Consider the following 18,628-nt stretch of genomic DNA (forward strand, 5'->3'; position numbering starts at 1 on the left):
TGTATAGAAGTGGGAATTTTGGCAGGTGCAGCTCAACATGGAAGGATTTAAAAAGCTGCACCTATCAAAATTCCCTCTAGTATACAGTGGTTTAAAGGTATAGGGACTCTGTCCTCCATTGCATCTGGTCATCCTGATTATAGATTGAGGGAAAGATGGTAAAGAATTACATGTGGGCTAGTACCATCAATGAATAACAAGATGGGGATGAGAGGGTGCCTATCTTTAACATCAAAGGGGTTGAATGGTGGAGGATTGTTTTCACATGATCCAATGCAGATTTGGGAGGGCCTCTATCAGAAAAGCTTTCTCTGGCAGTGAGGTCCAACAGACTAGAACAGTGTTCTTCAGCCCTGGGGTCGGGTCCCCAATGGGGTCATGAAGCCTCAGTTGTGGGATCACGACAACTTATGGGACTGAAAAAGGTTGAAAACCACTTGACTAGAGCACCACCAGCTAAAGGTGTAGGCATCTGTTGTACGCCTTCAGGTACCTGGAGATTGTGTCACAGTCCTGCTCAGGTTCTTGGCAATTGTGCTAAAATAGCTTTCACTAGTGCCAGGCTTCATGGTAACTTTTTCTGCTTGCTCGAATAAGAATATCTGGTTACAGTGAACAGTGCTGGGAGGGTTTAACAGGGGCAGGTAGTGGGTGAATAGGGTTCCAGAAGAGGGGGTCCCTAGTCTCTTTTTATTGATTGATTGGTGAGGTTATAGCATGAAAAGGTTGAAGACCACTGGATGAGAACATCTGTGTTCGTGAAAGCCCTATCCTGGGGCTACTTAAAAATGCAGACAAGGAATAAAATCTACTGGGTTTTCCCATGTAGGCCCCATTGAAATGAATGAGAACTTTGCAAGGGCATGACTATGATATTTTTAAAGTTAGGTTCTGTATTGAAAGAACTTGCCAGTTGTTGAAGGAATGTGGATCTTTGGTTTCTGCTGCCTCTTGGGAAATTCAGAAAGAGTTAAGCTAGTTTGTGAGAGTTTTTGGGCTGGTGCTCTTACAGCTGACAGCCATGTGTTACATTAGAAAATGGTCTTTAGTTCTCTCCTTTTCTTTTCTTCTCCTTAGAGGAAACCAGTGCCCAAGAACCACAGCAACCTGCCAATATCCAGAAACCACCACCTGTGGTGAGTTGCTGCTTATCTCCAGATTGGGAGAGGGAAAAGAATTAGTCCTCTGTGCTATTCTTCCAAAACCTTCAATGAAAAATACAGTGCAATTTCCAGGTCTGGATAACCAGATTTTACCCAACTATTCTGCCCAAGGGGCCTGATATGACAGCATTTCCTCATTCTTCTATGCCCCCATCCTAGAATTTGTTGGAATGCTAATCAAATTCTGTTTTGAGTTGGTCATAAGGTTTTGGAATATGTTGAAATTTTTCTCCATAGAATTCTGGCAGAGTAATCCTTCCTCTTTCCATGATTCATAATAATTGAGGAGGGTGTTTGTGTTGGTTTGTTCTTTCCAAAATGGACTTTACATTCACACACTCTTCCGTCGCTTCCCTTTGCTTAGTAGCAACAGTCCTCTTTAGGGTGGTATTTTGAAACTTGGGAACCCTATAAGAGGTAGTGGACAATATCTCACTAGTAGCTAGAGATGCGTTTGTGTTGACTTTTGTAAATGGTTAACTTTGCCATTGGTACCAAGAACGCCTTCTTCCTCTGAAAAAGAAGCAATGGCCATTTCTAAGTTAGGTTGCTTCTGGTTGTCAGATGTCTTGCTCATCTGGGAATTGAAGAACCCCAAGAGAGGAGAGCATCTAGTTGTCTGTGAGGCTTAACAAACCATTGTTGTTATCTTTCAGACCAACCACAGTGGACCAAGTCACACAAGTTCACAAGCCCCCAAAGTGGTAGAACTGCTGATGTCTCAGCCAGAAGCGGTGATGCCCAACACAGCCCTGCTGGTGAAGAATCCACTGGCATCCACTCACATCTTCAAACAAGCCTGTCACATCTGCTATCCCAAAACAGGTTATCTGCTCATGATGATGTGGGCCAATTACTGCTGGCAAAATCGGGCACTTGTTAATCTTGTCTTCCCCTTGTAGGGCCCAAGGCTGGTGATTATACCTACCGAGAAGGTCTGGAACACAAGTGCAAGCGAGATGTGCTTCTGGGAAGACGCCGTAACTCAGAAGACAAAACCTGGAAGAGAATCCGGCCACGCCCAACCAAAACCAACTTTGTGGGATCTTATTATCTGTGCAAAGGTTAGTTGGAAAGGGGGTATGGGGAAATGCAATGATGTGGGTCCTGTTCCAGCAGAGAGTTCCATGCAATTTGTGCTGGAGTGAAGAAGGTGAAGCTGCTTCTTATAAATCTGGTTGGCTTTTCTTTTGATCTCCCCATCACTTTTACATATGCACTGTTTCATGAAAGACTCTGTAAATTTAGGGGGAAGGTGTCGAGATACAAGAGGAGGCAGAAAGTCTGCATAGCTGTTCATAGGAATTCTGGTATTGTGCTAAGCCAGTGGCTTTCAAATGGGATTTCAGGGAACTGTGGGTCCCTTAGAAGCTTATCAGAGTTAAAATTGGTAATAGTAGGCAAGTATCCCCTAAATAAACTATCCATCTCAATTGATTTTTCCCCAATATGTAGCTCTAGGAAAGAGTTTTAGGTGCAATTGAGGTCACTTGGTTCTTGTGGGTCAACAATAATGCGGATAGGTAGGGTGACTGAAAAATTAGTTGGGGGGAACAAAGGGATGGCAAAGATCAATATTGGGGAGCTGTGCAGTATAAAATTTTTGATATACTGTGTCTGGAAGCTGAAGAAATGATTGGGAAATATTTTGGGAGTCTTGTTACCCCCTGGAAGTCATTCCTGCCAACAGTAGGCCTGGCCAGCACCCTGCATGAACCTAGTGAATACCCTCCAACAGACCCCAGGATCTTCAGCAGGTGTGAAAGGGCTCTCTGAAGCTAAAAAGTTTGAACATAATTGGGGAGGGGGGAGGAATCAAAGTACTTGTGGAAGATAAGAGTTTCACTTGCGGCAGCTACGTGCTGCACTCCTTCCATTCATGGTGGAGGAATTACTCTTGTCTCTTTTGAACACTAATTTACTCATTTTTCCCCCAGCATCACTGGTTATCTCTGCACTTTCAAAAATTCCACATTCTGCTAGTTATTATTTCATTCTGTAATATGTGCATAGAGTGCTCCATTGGAAATTTGACTGCTTTTATCCATCTGGCTGTCACTGTGGTGCACTTAATGGTGATAAAAACATTGTGGCTCTCCCATACCACTTGGCTGCAATAGAGGAAGTAAGTATGGAGAAGGTGGCACTGAAGTGCAGCCCAGTTTTCTCATTGGGAAAGCAAAAGGGCACAATCCTAACCAGGTCTAATCAGATGTAAGTCCTATTTTGTTCAATGGGGAAAGTGTGGTTAGGATTGCAGCCAGTGTTTATTCTGGACACAGGTACCCACTGTGTTCATCCCTGAATGATAATTTCAGTGGAATTGTTGAAGGTACAACTAGTTCTTCCTGGAATCTTGAAATTGGGTTGGACATCAAACTGCTGGTGGACTGCAAAGGCCTCATAGCGATGGGAATTTTTCCATTGGGAGTTGCACTGAAATAATGTGAATGCACTTAATTAACTTGACTGTCATATTGAAGTTTTAATTCCATGTCATTTAGTGGGAGACTTCTCCACACCACACAATCCAATGCATGCTTCCTCAGAAGTAAGTCCCACTCTGTTCAATGGGACTTACTCCCAGGAAAGTATGCCTAGAATTGTAGCCTGAATCACCCGTGCTGCTTCTACACCCAAGCTTTTCTTCCTCCCCTTTGGGTCCAGCCTTGCTTAGCCAGCAAGGTTTGAATAACTTAGTCTCTGATAAAGATGATCAGGGATGTATTCTCAGGATGCAAGGCTTAGCCTAGTGGAGGCTTCGTGCATTCTTTGTTTTCTTTTAAATGCTTGTTAAATGTGGGGGCAAAGGGGGGGGCAAGAAGATAAGATGAGGGGTAGCAAGAGCACCTGGTTCTGATCCCAACCTCCACTCCGTGTGTGGTGGTGTGATGTTTATTGCTTTGTAGATATGCTTAACAAGCAGGACTGTAAGTACGGAGATAACTGCACCTTCGCGTACCACCAGGAGGAGATCGACGTGTGGACAGAGGAGCGGAAAGGAACCCTCAATCGTGACCTCCTCTTCGACCCACTGGGCGGGGTCAAACGCGGCAGCCTGACCATTGCTAAGATCTTGAAGGAACACCAGGGCATATTCACATTTCTCTGTGAGGTATGGATTAGTATAAGCACAAAATGTCCTTTCAACTGCATTCCTCTGTCTTGCTTGTTCTAAATCAGGGGTGCTCAAAGTTTTTGGCAAGAGGGTCACATCATCTCTCTGACACTGTGTCGGGGGCCAGGGAAAAAAAGAATTAATTTACATTTAAAATTTGAATTAATTCATATAAGTTTGCATAAATGAATATATTAAAGATGAACTTATATGAATGAATAAAGGTCTTGCAATAGCTCAGGGCCTATAAAGGGCCTTGCACAAAGCAAGGCCAGCCTTTCCTTTGCTGCCGCTATTGCGTCACAGACGTGAAACAGCAAGCAGTGGAAGAAGCCCTCATCCCACAGCTCACGCGAGAGGTCAAACAATCGCCCTCATGCTGAGAGCAGTTGCATTGGGCCAGTGTGGGCTACAACAAATCTCCAGAGGGGCAGAGGCTCACTGGAGACTGGGGGCTCCCTGAGAGCCGCATTGAGAGGCCTCGAGGGCCGCAAGTGGCCCCAGGGCTGGGGTTTGGGCACCCCTGTTCTAAATGAACAGGTAGAGCATTGGCTGATTTGCCTTGCCTAGAATTCTGCCCAGTGCTGGCATAACATGTGTTTGCATTTTGAGTAAAACCTCAAAATGCCACATATTCGCTTTCTCTCTGCATTCTGGGTTGCAGCTCAACTCATTGTTTTTGAAGAGACATAGGCAAATGGCATGCATCTTAGAATCCAGGTTCGAATCCCCCCTCAGCCATGAAGCTTCCCGGGTGACCTTGGGCTAGTCACTTTCTCTCAGCCTCACCTACTTCACAGGGTTGTTGTGAGGACAAAAGGAGGGGAGCAGCTGTGTACACCACCCTGAGCTATTTGGAGGAAGTTGCAGTATAAAAATGTGAAAAATAAAATAAAAAATCTGCTGTCTAGTTTATGACCATTGACCCTGATTCGTTTTCCAGTAGTGTTTTCCATTAGTGTTTTCCAGTAGTGTTTCCAGTAGTGTTGAGGAACATGAAACGGAAGCATTCCTGTCTTTCACTTGTGCAATGGTGCATGTTTCCCAGCCCAGTCCTATCTAACTTTCCAGCACCAATGCAGCTGCAATGCAGTCCCAAAAATAACAAATGTTCCCATACCTTGTGACTGCCCTCCCACCCCATTGGCATGGCTGCATCAGCCCTTGAAAGTTGGACAGGGCTCTAAGAGAAGCACCCTCTTCTCTCAAAGGCCATTTGTACTGAGAGCCATTGAATATCAGTAGATGCAGTGTTTGTGCCTGGCTTTGGGAGACCTGAGGACATGTCCTAATGGAAGAGCTTGCATAAATAGCAACCTTCCAGCCTCAATTCCTCATCTGTAAAATGGAAATAACAGTAAAGTATGTTAACAAGGTAGTTGTGAAGATGGTTTGAGTGAAGACTACACTGTAGTGAAAGGACTATAGAAATCATTAGCAATAATAACCTCTAGAAATGCTTTATATTTTTCCAGATCTGCTTTGATAGTAAACCCCGAATTATCAGCAAAGGGACGAAGGACTCACCAGCGGTGTGCTCCAATCTCGCTGCAAAGCATAGTTTTTATGATAACAAGTGAGTGAGTTGGACTTTTATGCAGCAAGGAATTTTACTTTTTTTCCAAGACTTCTATCCCATTTTTTCATGAGATTACCAAAGTGGCTTGCGATAATTAGAAAGAAAAGGTGAAAACACATTAGAAGCCAGTTATAAAAAGTAAATTAAGCTAGAAGGGAGTTAAGAAGCTGTTCCAAACAAGGTCTGTAGTCTGCCTGAAAGCTATAAGAGAGGGAGCTAGTCAGATGCACAGTGGGATGGCAATCCACAGGCAAGGTGCTGCTATGGAAAAGGCCATTTCTCTCTGTGTTAGTGGCAGGCTAGAAAGAAGGGGCTCTCCTGGTGAGCCTCCTCTTGCAGCAAGGCTGGCAGGAACCTCTGCCAGTCACTATGAAATGGACCATTGATTTGACTCAGTGTAAGGCAGCTGCTCGCTCAATCCTTTGTACTTTTTCTCACTGTATATGTGAATACTGACCTAGATCTTTTGCAATTACATGAGCTTTGGGCTGGATGTCCCCAGTTCAAATCTCAGTGCAGCTGCAAATTCAGTGGGTGGCTCTAGGAAGGGAAAAAGTGCTTTTCTGTGTGACTTTCAGGGTGCGTGCATGCGTGCGTGTGTTTAGGTGTCTACCCTACTTCTAAAGTAAGGTATGAGTTGTATCTGAGATTATAAACAAAAGCATTGTATAAATGGGTTAGTACTGTGAACAAGTTGTGAATTGCTGTTCCTCTCTTGGTTGCAGATGTCTGGTGCATATCGTTCGTTCCACCTCTCTGAAATACTCCAAGATCCGCCAGTTCCAGGAGCACTTTCAGTTTGATGTGTGCCGGCACGAAGTGCGTTACGGTTGCCTGCGGGAAGATAGTTGCCACTTTGCTCATAGCTTCATTGAGCTCAAAGTTTGGTTGCTGCAGCAGTATTCTGGTGGGTGTGCTACTTGGCTTGTGGGCAGGAGGGAGACTGGACTGAGGAATGGCTAGGAGGATGCTGGGAGCATATGAAAATTCTACATATGCGATGCTGAATTGGGAAGGATAAGAATGTTCTTATCCAATTGTCGGATAAGTGTTGTAAGTGCTGGGCAAATATAAGCTCCACATTGAGTTGGGTGGATGCAGTCACTAGCTCTGCCTTGTAGTCTGCATGCAGGTTGAAGCAACTGGACAAAGGGCTCTGGGTCATCTTGTAGTGGGATATTAACAAAAACAAAATGTGGAGTTATTCCCATTAGTAACCTGTTTTTCCCTTGCCCTGGTTTTTGTTTGTTTCATTTTCCCCCGGTTAAGGCAGGGGCATTCCTTCACCAATGGGATTGTCCCTTACTCTGGATGGAGGTAGGGCTAACGAAAAAGGCGGGTGGAACTCCTTGAGCGCAGGAATTGAGTTCAAACAGCATTTCCAGGAGGTTGTTTGAATTAGCTCTATATGTCTCTTCTATCACCCCAGGAATGACGCATGAAGATATTGTTCAAGAATCTAAAAGATATTGGCAGCAGATGGAGGCACATGCCAGCAAGGCTAATAACAATATGGTAAGAGGCTTCGAGAGAATTCCTATGACTCTTGGACTTGTGCTCATGTGAACCCATGTCTTCTTTGGTCAAAGTCAACTAACAATAGGAACTCTAGGAACAGTTATTCAGGAAGACATACCTGATTTCTGTACACACATGTGCAAAGCATGCACAAATGGTTCCTCTTTCTCCCCCTCCCTCACCCCCATGGTATGTTCACATGAAAATGGTGTCCTCACTCCCTCTTATCTATCTCCTCCCTCCTTCAGAACAATACAGGGATTAGTGTGTGTTTTACAGGGTTGTTTTTTGTTTTGTTTTTTACTAAAGTACCATTTGTTTCTTCTCTCTCTGAGGCTACAGTCTTTAATGCACTGTAGGACACAGTGAGATGTGCTTCTCAGAAAACACGCATAGGATCACACTGCACGTGTACAAGATCTGATCTGGAATTGAACTGTCTGGCCTTGATGCAGGTTCCAAGGAAGATTTTCCTTGGCAATTTTCCTTGAGATTTTTCTGTAGCAAACTCACAGGGGTACTGCAGGATGTTCCCGGCAGCCTCTTCTTACCAGCTCTCCCACTCACCACCATCTTGGATTGTGCGATCCAAGATGGTGGTGCCTGGGAGAGCTGGGTAGAAGAGGCCACCAGGGACATCCTGTGTTACCCTTGTGAGTTCACTGTGCCACCCTTAGATGCCGGGACACAGTTTAGGATCCACTGTTCTGCATTCACAAATAGCTTTGTACTGCAGTGGAGGACATATTCAGCAGAACAGGGGATCCCATGACCATGCGTCTTCAACTATAGGATACATGTATCCTGCCCAAAGCATGTTTTCTTGTGATTGTTCATTAACAGTGTCAACACTGAGCATATTTCCTACTTTGCTATTTCTCCCTCATTCCCCCCCCCCCAGCTTGTTTTGCTGATTATACATGCTGGCATCTGCTGTGAAACCAAACAGGACACAACCACAGTCAGGAAACCAAGTCCAGAGGCTGTGTTGCCTAGAAACAGTGTTTTGGATGAATAGCTAAGAACATTCATTTGAATAGTGGGGTTAGGTCACAACATTAATTCCTGGAAGATTATTGGTGCAGCAATGCTATTGATCTGCCGGCTGCTGTTTAGAGGCCAAGTGGCAGCTTTGAAAGTACTGTGTTGTGGTTTATAAGCTGCTGTTCTCCTCCCTGGTGGCATTTTTACAGGATTGGAGAAGTGCCTAGCTAGTGAGTAACAAAAGAAACCCAACCCTACTGTCCAGTTAAACCAGCTTATGGATTAGAACATAAAGTTTTTTGCCCTTTTAATTATTTGCAGAAGGTGTGACTGGTAAAAAGAGGGAGGAGGGTAGACCTTACCTCCACCCACCACTTTTCAAAGCATGAACTGGATGGATTAAAATGGTAAATTCCACTTCCTTACCACTAGGTGTCTCAAATTCCTTCTGTCAGCCATTTTCCATATAGGAGACTATGTTCTGGTTTGACCCCTGCACATTATGTTGATTGGGGCTTGATGCTACTATAGCACGCAGGGCACTTCTACAAACTGTGTGGCTGCCTTTGATAGGTTTTTGTTTTTGGTAGCTGCATCCCTGTACTGCTCTAGAAATGGCCCAGACAGTGCGAAGGGTTTGCTGTAGTATTAGATGGACACCTAGGTGAGTAGGGACAGGGCCTAGGATTGGGGTCGGCAACCTGCCATTCTGGAGCCGCAAGCGGCTCTTTGAGCCTTCGGCTGCGGCTATGTGCATGGCCAACCCATCCCGGGGGAGGGGCTTGCCCCTCCCGCGACGCAGCCGCCGCTCACCAGCCCGAGCCGAGGGCGCGAATGACTGGCGGAGCAGGTCCTCCGCCGAGAGCGAACCCCCACCGCACGTTCCAAGCCACAGCCCGAGCACACGGGCTGCAGCTGCACCCCATTGGAGAGGGGGCGAACCACTGGCGGAGCGAGCCCCTGCCCCCACCGCCGCATGTTCCCTCCTGCCGGAGCCGCAGCCCGAGCCTGTGCGTGTCTCCTCAGAAGTAAGTCCCATTGAACACCCTGATGATCCCCCCTTCCCACAAGCAGCCCTGACCCCAGGGAGCCAAGGCAAAAGCAAGCAATGGAATGCAGCTGCTCTCTCCTCCTCCCAAGCTCAGAGCACAATCCTGTGCGGGTCTCCTCAGAAGTAAGTCCCATTGTGCTTGCTCCCAGGAAAGTGTGCACAGGATTACAGCCTTCAAACTCCCCACTGAGCACCCCCCCCCCCCGTCACTCACTCACACTCTCACTGCTCCATTTCCTTCACTTGGAAACTTGAAAGGGGTTTGGAGACCCCTGCACCAGATGGTATTCTGTATATGTTTGTATACTGTATGTGTAACATACTGTATATGTAGCACCAAAGCATATTTCATGGTTGTGAAGTAATCACTGTTAGTATGCCTTTTATTTTATGCAGTTTTGAACTCTTAGCTTGTTTGTTCAGGAGCACTTTTGTGAACAGTGTTAAGTAGTACTAAGTGGTCTTGTTCAGAGGTAGTATTGTGTGGAAAGGCATTTACAGAAGTACAGAAGTAAATGACAGTAAAGAATGACAGTATCCTTCACAAGCAGTTCACCTGTGCACAATCTAAAACTGTTGTTCTCCAACTGTGGGTCTGGACCTGATTTTTAGTGGGACCTCTAAGAGGGGAGTGTATTATATAACTGGGACCTATAAGAGGGGAGCGCAAACTATATATGCAGTGTTATCTTCATTTTAGATGTCAAAAGGGTTTTGTGGCTCCCAAGGTTTTCTTTTTTCCGGAAAACGTGTCCAAATGGCTTTTTGCGTGTTTAAGGTTGCCGACCCCTGGCCTAGGAGAAGGGGTAAAGGGGGTAATTTGTACCTGGGCCCAGAATCAGAAAGGGGGCCCAGGAGCCAAAGGAGGGGGCCCAGAAAGTTCCTGGGATCTGACATTTTCCTATCTCACCTGAACTCGCTGCCTGCGCATGATGCCAGGGCACAACCATGTACATGCAGGGTTAACTACTGCTGCAAGTCATGCACACCAGGTCCAGGAATGCTCTTTGGCTTGTGGATCCCATAACCATGAAGGAGTGTATAGAAGCTCAGGGACCCAGCTGTGGGGCTAGAGCTGCTGCAGAAGTTCATTTTGGTCCATTCGAGTGTGAGCCTAAATACGATGATGCTAATTTGCTGCAATGGATTTTCTCTATTTCAAAGATTTTATAGAGACGTAGGAGTGTGTTTGGTTTTCAGTATCACTTTATTTAGCTGCCAATGCCACATGGTCAGGTAGACATGGGCTCTGCATCAAGAAGCCTAGTAGACCTGGGCTCCAAAGAATATTGTGGTTGTCAGCACCCTCTGTCTACCCTATTTTGCCCCCCCCAGTCTGTCTGCTCCCACTGCCCCCCCTTTTGTACAAGAACTTTTGTACCCCCTGATAAAATTCCTCTCATAGGCCCTGAATAGGGATTCTGGTTAGGCTGGGGCTATGAGTGGGTAAGCAGCAGCAGCTTGTTGGCAGAAGATGCAATGGTTGCATTTGACTGTTTATCGCCACTGATTCATTTAAATTTCCCTGTGATGATCATAGGAGCCCTGATGCTTGTGTCTCCCTCCTCTTACCCAGTCTGCCTCTATTTCAAGCCGAAATTGGTAGACTCCATTGCACCACAAGGACAAAGGCAGGTAAAGAAGATTGTTCTCAGAAGTATCCCCCACCCACCCACCAAATGAGGCAGAACATTCCCCTGAAACTGAACCAATAGCACGTAACCCAGGATTGGGAGGACAGGGCTAGGTTCTGGCAGAATTTAGCCAACCACAGGTGGATACAGAGTTTCAAACTCAAAAGAGAGTTTGTTCAAACGAAGAAACAAACAAGGGGAGGTTGTTGGATAGTGCATGGAGGAAAGAAGAAAACAGGCAGACTTGGGAGATGGCTTGGGCGTTGGCAGTGCCCAGGTGTGGATCTTGGCAAAAATACAAGTAAGCAATTACAGGCAAACCTAAAAGCAAAAATAATTCCCTATCTATATCTTACTGTTCCCTAACTGCACTTACTCCAGTTGACTTGAAGAGTCCTTCATACCTCTCTGTTCTCTGGGACATGAGCGAGAGCTTAGCCACCTGAGGGGGCCTGATCTCAAAGGGACAGTCCAGAATACATTCAAACATCCTTGGGTTTGAGGAGGCGGGGCCAAGCAGTGCATGAGCAGCAGATTCCAGAGCTCTTGGAATTAGTCTGTTTCTTCCTTATTTTTTGTGGATTCAAGGAAATCCAAGGACAAAGCCAGGAGAGGTTTTGTCATCCTGACAATATAAAGTGTCTCAAGAAGGTCAGAGCCTGGCTGGGGGGGCTTTCCTCCCAGGACACAGCCCTTGAGGTAGATAAGGAGAAATGGCAAAATTCACCACTAAGCTATGAAAACCCCTGCGGTGATACTATCTACGAAAGAAGGAAATTGGGAGATCAAAGTAAGTGCTGACTGTATTATGCAAATCTCGGCTTCAAACAATTGGTATTGGATACAAATTTTACTAGACTTTATCTTGGACTATTTTGGACTGTTTAAATATGCGGAAGGATACTGAGCGGCGAATTGACTTTGTTTAGTCTGAAGGTCTTGTATTTCACATTCCACAGTAAAAAGAGCTGCTTATGACATCTAGTGGATTAAAAGAGAATTGCAAAGGGAAAAATGTTGGAGGAAGAATGGGGAAACCTCATGGAAGAAAAATTACAAACTTTAATTCTATTGAGTCGTCAGCAAGGAATTCGACTTTTACAAATTTAAATCAGTGTGAAAATCTTAAGTCAAAAGATAAATGAACTGAGTGACACAAAAGAAAAAAGCGTAATGGAGAAGATTATTGATCAACAACCTGGAAGAGGAACTTTGATAGAGTTGCAGACTGATGGAACAACTCAGAAGACAAGTATTCAGATGTCATCAGATCAGAGCGGAAAAGAAACAATTGGACTGACAGGCATAGAAATCGATCATGAGAAGGAGAGGATCTGCCAGAATTTGGATTTGATGGAAGTAACAAGAAGAAGCTGGAAGTAACAAGATGTTTATTAAAGCACCAATTGTGGAGAAAGATTTATGTGAAGTTTACTAGGAAAAAGAGATGGAAGAAATGTAAGATATTAAGATGAGTGGACAGAATTTGAGATGAGAAGAATTGATATTCAAAACAGAGTAATGATTTGGTAGATATTTTTATATTTGAAATAAGAGATATGTTAGTATTTTATAGGTAAATTTAGAAGAATTAGAATTGGAATTAAAGTGTTTGAGATTGCTTTGGAATGATGATATGATAGTAAAAATGGTTAAATTTGTATGTTAAATATATATATGTAATTGAAAATATACTTGGGGATAAAGTTTAGAGATAGTAAAAATGGTTATTAGTGTGGTAAAATAATAAGTGTTTAATTTTTAGAAAGGGAAAGGTAGATAAGGATTTTATATATCATATAAATCAACATATATTAATAAAACGTATTTTGTATGTTAGGTATTGGAAGGAGTCTAGAAGGTTGATATAAACAGGAATGGTAGAAATGATGATATAGAAAGTATAAGAAGTATATAAGTATAATATAGGGTATGTAGAGATAATTATATATTTTCTATTTCTTTTTTGGTTTATTTAATTTTCTCCCTTATTTTTTAGGTTAATGAGGGTTAAAAGTAGAAGAGCAGATTAGGAATGTAGAATGATGTATTAAATAATTTGGTAGATGATGTCCTGCAACCTCTATTGTTTGTGGAGTATGTGTTTGTAGTGTATGTTTGTGTGTATTAATAAATATTATTTAAAAAAAACAAAACACATCCTTGGGTTTGATCTTAAAAAACCTAGTTGTTGGTATCACTGGTGTGTCATAAGCTATCAGGTGTTATTCCTGAAGTGAGGAGCTCCTCCATTAAATCAGAATGAGGCTTGGCTAAAGACAACCAGTGTTTGTGGCTGAGCTGAGATCTGCACCAGGCCTTTATGGATCATCACTTATGTATAATGTTATATATTTAATTGAACACATGAAGCTTTTTTTGTATAGAATCAGACCATGTATTGCATGCACTAACTTTAAGAAGCTGTCTGGCGTGTCTGGGAGGGTCTTTTCAAGCTGTTCCTGGAGATGCCAAGAATTTAATCTTGGTTCTGCATACAAAGCAGGTAACATACCTCTAAGCTAAGGCCCCTCCTTGATGGCCATTCTTATTCCACCCTTTCTCCAAGATTCTCATGGTTTTCTAGAGTCCTCTTACCCAATGAGGTAGAAGTTGCTAAAGGGAAAGACTTTCATTGGCGGAAATGACATAAGGGGAAAGGGTGGCAAAGCCCTCTGCTGTCACACAGATCGCCCTTTAAATTGCAAACTGAGTTGTTGTGTTGCCATTTCTATGTTTTGTTTACTAAATGTAAAAAAGAACAGCATATCTAAAATTAGATGGTCATCTAGTCTAACTGTTTCAGTGACGATACAGGTACAGTCTTTAGAAAGGCAATTACCAAATTATGGTTCAGGATCCCCTAGGAGTGGATCATGAGAATGCTAGCTGGTGACATTGAACTATGCAGTATATGGAGAGTTAGTGGGGTGCAGGGTCCAGACTGCTGGTTAGAAGTAGCCAGCGGGCATCTTAGGCAATGACAGAAGTGTGGGTCCACTTAGCACTGATGTTCTAAAATGTTAAGTGTTCTGGGGGCATATCAAGAATATTATATTCTTTGTTGTTGCAGTCCTGCTAATTGAGGAGACTGCAGGATTCTGGTGTTTGGCATGTTTAAAATGGAAGAGAAATACAGGTGTAGTTAACCTAACCCAAATGGCTTCATAACAGTTTAGCTGTGAACCATCCTACCAGGTTTTAGCCAATTCTCACAGGAATTGACAACTTTCCATTGTGCTCGGCTAAACTCTCCACATAATCAACTGTAGAAGTATATTTTTACCCTTTTTCTCCAGTCTAAGCAGCTTAAACTGGCATAATACTAATTCAGATGTGCTTATAGCTATAACTCTTTCATGGAGAGGGGAAGCTTCCATGGAGAGGAACCTGTTGCATCCTGCATTTGTTGTGGGTATATACTTTGCCCCTTCTACAAACCTTGCCCACAACAACTAGTAGTTGGCAACCTTCAGTCTCGAAAGACTATGGTATCGCGCTCTGAAAGGTGGTTCTGGAACAGCGTCTAGTGTGGCTGAAAAGGCCGATTCGGGAGTGACAATCCCTTCCACACTGGGAGCAAGTGCAGTCTGTCCCTGGCCTGTCTCCCTGGCTATGGGCCTTCCTTCTTTGCCTCTTAGCCTCAGACTGTTGGCCAAGTGTCTCTTCAAACTGGGAAAGGCCATGTTGCACAGCCTGCCTCCAAGCGGGCCGCTCAGAGGCCAGGGTTTCCCACTTGTTGAGGTCCACTCCTAAGGCCTTCAGATCCCTCTTGCAGATGTCCTTGTATCGCAGCTGTGGTCTACCTGTAGGGCGCTTTCCTTGCACGAGTTCTCCATAGAGGAGATCCTTTGGGATCCGGCCATCATCCATTCTCACGACATGACCGAGCCAACGCAGGCGTCTCTGTTTCAGTAGTGCATACATGCTAGGGTTTCCAGCACGTTCCAGGACTGTGTTGTTTGGAACTTTGTCCTGCCAGGTGATGCCGAGAATACGTCGGAGGCAGCGCATGTGGAAAGCATTCAGTTTCCTCTCCTGTTGTGAGTGAAGAGTCCATGACTCGCTGCAGTGCAGAAGTGTACTCAGGACGCAAGCTCTGTAGACCTGGATCTTGGTATGTTCCGTCAGCTTCTTGTTGGACCAGACTCTCTTTGTGACAACAACTAGGTTTAAGGAAATTACAGGGTAGAGCAGGACAAGCTGTTTTGTTCCTTTCTCATGCAGCCTCAGCAAGGAAACACTTAATTGCCCGGAACTGATCTCTTAACTCCAGTAACACTTGCTTTTGAATATTCCTGATGCAGTGCAGCCATTCTCCAGGCACCAGTGATGTAGATCTGCATCTAGTTGCTTGTTTTCTGCAAATGAATATGTGTGAATAATTCTAAACAGCGGGGGCACAGTTGGCAGAGTCAGCTGTATGTGTGCTAAAATAGAGCCAGGAGAAAGCTACAAGGCAAGAAAACATTTCCGTATCCAAGCTGAATCGGATCCCTCCTGTCTTTCTCCATGGAGTGTGTCTGTTGCCTTATTTGGAATAATAAACAAGCATTGCTAAAGCTTTTAATCATGTGGTCGGTATGGTTTAGTTGCCAGCTTTATATTGTAATGTTGGCCCCATAATAATGGATGCTGCTGTGACTTGAAGCCTGCTGGGCTTAGTTAATCCACTGAATGCTTAGGAGAGTCTCATTTTCATGTAACGTTGACTGACTGATTAGCAGTCTGTCAGGTATGTGTCTTGTCCTTACAAATACGGTCACGTAGAGTAGGCGCTTGGCTTCTTGCTTCAGTTCCTTACCCCTTGGTGAACATGAATTTTCCTGGCAAGGGTGAATGTGCAGGGCCTTTAGGCTGCTACTCACCCCAGGAAACCTGTTCTGTTTGTGCTTGCCTGCTGATCTTGAAAGAGCCACCTGGGGTTGTTGATTTGGAGCTTTTCAAGGCTTTAGCTGCTGTGATCTTCTGACATTATCTGCCTCCAGCCCCTAGAACACTCTGACTATTGTCCTATCTTGGAGGGTGCTGCCTACTGAGCTGTCTTTCTGCTGGCTAATAGTTAAAATGGTGACATCTGCTGGATTTTTAGTTAGTTTTTTGATTTGTTTTTGAGGGCATACAAGGACTGGAGGCAGGGTTTATTAGTCAGATATCTGAGAGATACACACCATCTATTGAAGTGTCTTCAATGTCTCTCCCCAGTAATCAATATTGTAGGAAGAGGAGTCTAGTGTAGGGGCTGTTGGCATTTTATTCTCTTCCATTGTGCTACTTGGTTTGTCATTTGTACTAGTAGCAGTCAGTGTGAAGATTAGCACAGTTCCTATGTGATGTATGAGTTCCTGTTCCTGGTGTGAGTTCCTGTTCATCTAGATGCACCCCAGTGCTATAGCTCTATTCTGGTGCATCCACCATATTCTGTTCACTAGTTCGAGTATTCTTGCAATAACCTAGTTCTGAATTATCCTGCTTGGCTAGATTGAAGCAAACAGGCAGGAACCTGCTCTCTGGAGAGATTCCCTTAGCCTTTGGCATTGGTTTATGAAATGCATGAAAGACGGCCGACTGACAAGGGTGACAAGTTTGTGGGAGAGGATTGGTGTGCTCTGGGGTTACCTGATATGCGATGCTTATTAAGCTTGCCTACTCAAAATAGTGCAGCTGAACAATCAGTCAGTATTCTGTGTGGCTTACCCTCCAAACGCAGTGGTATTGGAGCAGCTTCATACATCCCTGACCTCTCATTGTACATCCCTGACCCCTCAATGCAGTCTCATTGTACTCACTGTTGCTTACTTTAAGTAATAAATAATAATAATAATAATAAACTTTATTTATGGCCCACCCTTCTCCCCAAAGGGACCCAGGGCGACCAAGTAGACATGCATTGTAAGATAAGAGATGACGTAAGATTTCTTTCACAGTTTCAGTTTATGCACAAACAGTATATGCAGAACTGTTTCTTGAATAATTAGGGGCTCATTCCACATCTACTCTTACTGTCACCCATTCCCAGCTAAAAGTGGCATTGTGATGGGTGTGATATTGAAGTTTTTTTCTATGTCAGGTTAGTGCATTGTATCCTAAAATACAGTAAGCAAATTATATCATTATAATATATTGGCATTATTATTGTTTTGATTTTATATAGTGCCGGCAATGAGCATGGCACTTTCAGCAAAGGAGAAGACGGGTCTCTGCCTCGAGGAGCTCACAAAGGAGGTGACTAAAAAAGAGAAGGGGAATGGTTCCAGGGAAGAACATGCAATTGTTTCTTGTACTTAGCCTAAGTTGTAAGAAGGTTGAGGGACTAAAAGGTAGTGACAAAGTCATGTTTTGAGGAGGGATTTGAAGGAAGTAAGAGGGGGCATCCAAGGTGAACCAGGAGGTCCCAGACATTCCTGGCAGAAGGGGCAGCAAAGCTGAGCTATTTGAGGGAGCAGGATACCTTTGGGCAGCTGGAGGTGGTGGAGTTGGAAGAGTGAAGATCGTAGGGAGGAGGGAAATTGGATACAAGAGCAAAGAAGTAAGGAGGAGTGAGGCCATGGAAGGCTTGGAAAGCAGGAACTATGGAAACCAAACTAAGAGGAAGTGGTTGGCTGGAGATAACTTGTGTGCCCTTCCTGTGCTTTTGGGGCTTGTCAATGCAGTTCCTTGGGATTGCTTGTGTGTGTGTTAATGCATAGCAAGTGCATACTTGTTTGTAACCACCTACAGAAGTACAAATGACTCTAAGCCCTGGACTGTTGAGCAGCTTTCCCTTCAAAGAGTTGTACCGATTCTTTCTGAGAGAGCTTTGTGTTGGGTGTGGTTGCATATCTGAGGGATTGGGGCTAGTGTACACTATGACAAGCAGGGCCTGGTCTGAGGGCATGCCAAGTTGATCCTTGGAGGGATGACTGCCTGGGAGCACCATGTACAGCTGCTTTGCTGGTTCCCTGATGGAAGGTAGGATACTGGTTTAATGCCCAAATAGTAATCATGCAGCCCTCACTGATAAGGTCTGTTGCTGGAAAAGAGACTAATCCTGGCAAGCAAAATGTGGGTCCTTGTGTCACCCCAGGGGTTCAACTGTAAACGCAGCAGCAGGACGATGGTGGCTTGTGCTGAGAGGTTTGCATCATGCCGTTTCAGCATTTCCTCCTTGGCCTCCATTGTTACTGGAAAACAAAAGCAGGTGGATTGTCAGTTTCTTTCACAAGCGTCTAGTATGTACATCATAGATTGGTTGGCTTTTTGTTTCATTGTCTGTTTTTTAGGTTTTTCTTCTTTTCGCTTGGATAGAAAGATAATGGCTATCTAGAGCAGGATTGTCAAAGGCCTGCAGGCCGGTTATGACCCATGGAAGCTCTTTATCCTGCTTGTGTGCCAATTGGGCTCTCTCAGTGCCACCATCAGTTGCTGAGTTGTGAAATGATACCTTGGCAGAAGCAGTGCTGCTGAAAGGGTGAAGCTGGGATAGCCCAGTTATCATGTGGGGCACCCTTTCAGCGGTGTCGCTTCTACTGAGATATTACTGCTGAAAGGGTGATCACATGATAATTGAGTTCTCCCAGCACCATATTTCCATCAACGCTG

At 44.3% G+C, this 18,628-nt stretch overlaps 1 protein-coding gene across 3 annotated transcripts in view; it reads left to right on the top strand.

Moving 5' to 3' along the window:
* ZC3H7B (zinc finger CCCH-type containing 7B) overlaps positions 1-18,628 on the top strand; it is a 69,331-nt gene that overhangs the window by 36,490 nt on the left and 14,213 nt on the right. For all 3 annotated transcript variants that reach the window (XM_066633389.1, XM_066633391.1, XM_066633390.1), the window contains exons 11-17: positions 1,078-1,136; positions 1,820-1,988; positions 2,066-2,227; positions 4,073-4,278; positions 5,757-5,857; positions 6,586-6,767; positions 7,290-7,375. In XM_066633389.1, the coding sequence (XP_066489486.1) occupies positions 1,078-1,136; positions 1,820-1,988; positions 2,066-2,227; positions 4,073-4,278; positions 5,757-5,857; positions 6,586-6,767; positions 7,290-7,375 (965 nt within the window). The remainder of the gene's footprint in view (positions 1-1,077; positions 1,137-1,819; positions 1,989-2,065; positions 2,228-4,072; positions 4,279-5,756; positions 5,858-6,585; positions 6,768-7,289; positions 7,376-18,628) is intronic.

Source organism: Tiliqua scincoides, chromosome 7 (genome assembly GCF_035046505.1).
Source record: "Tiliqua scincoides isolate rTilSci1 chromosome 7, rTilSci1.hap2, whole genome shotgun sequence".
Classification (NCBI taxonomy): Eukaryota; Metazoa; Chordata; class Lepidosauria; order Squamata; family Scincidae; genus Tiliqua; species Tiliqua scincoides.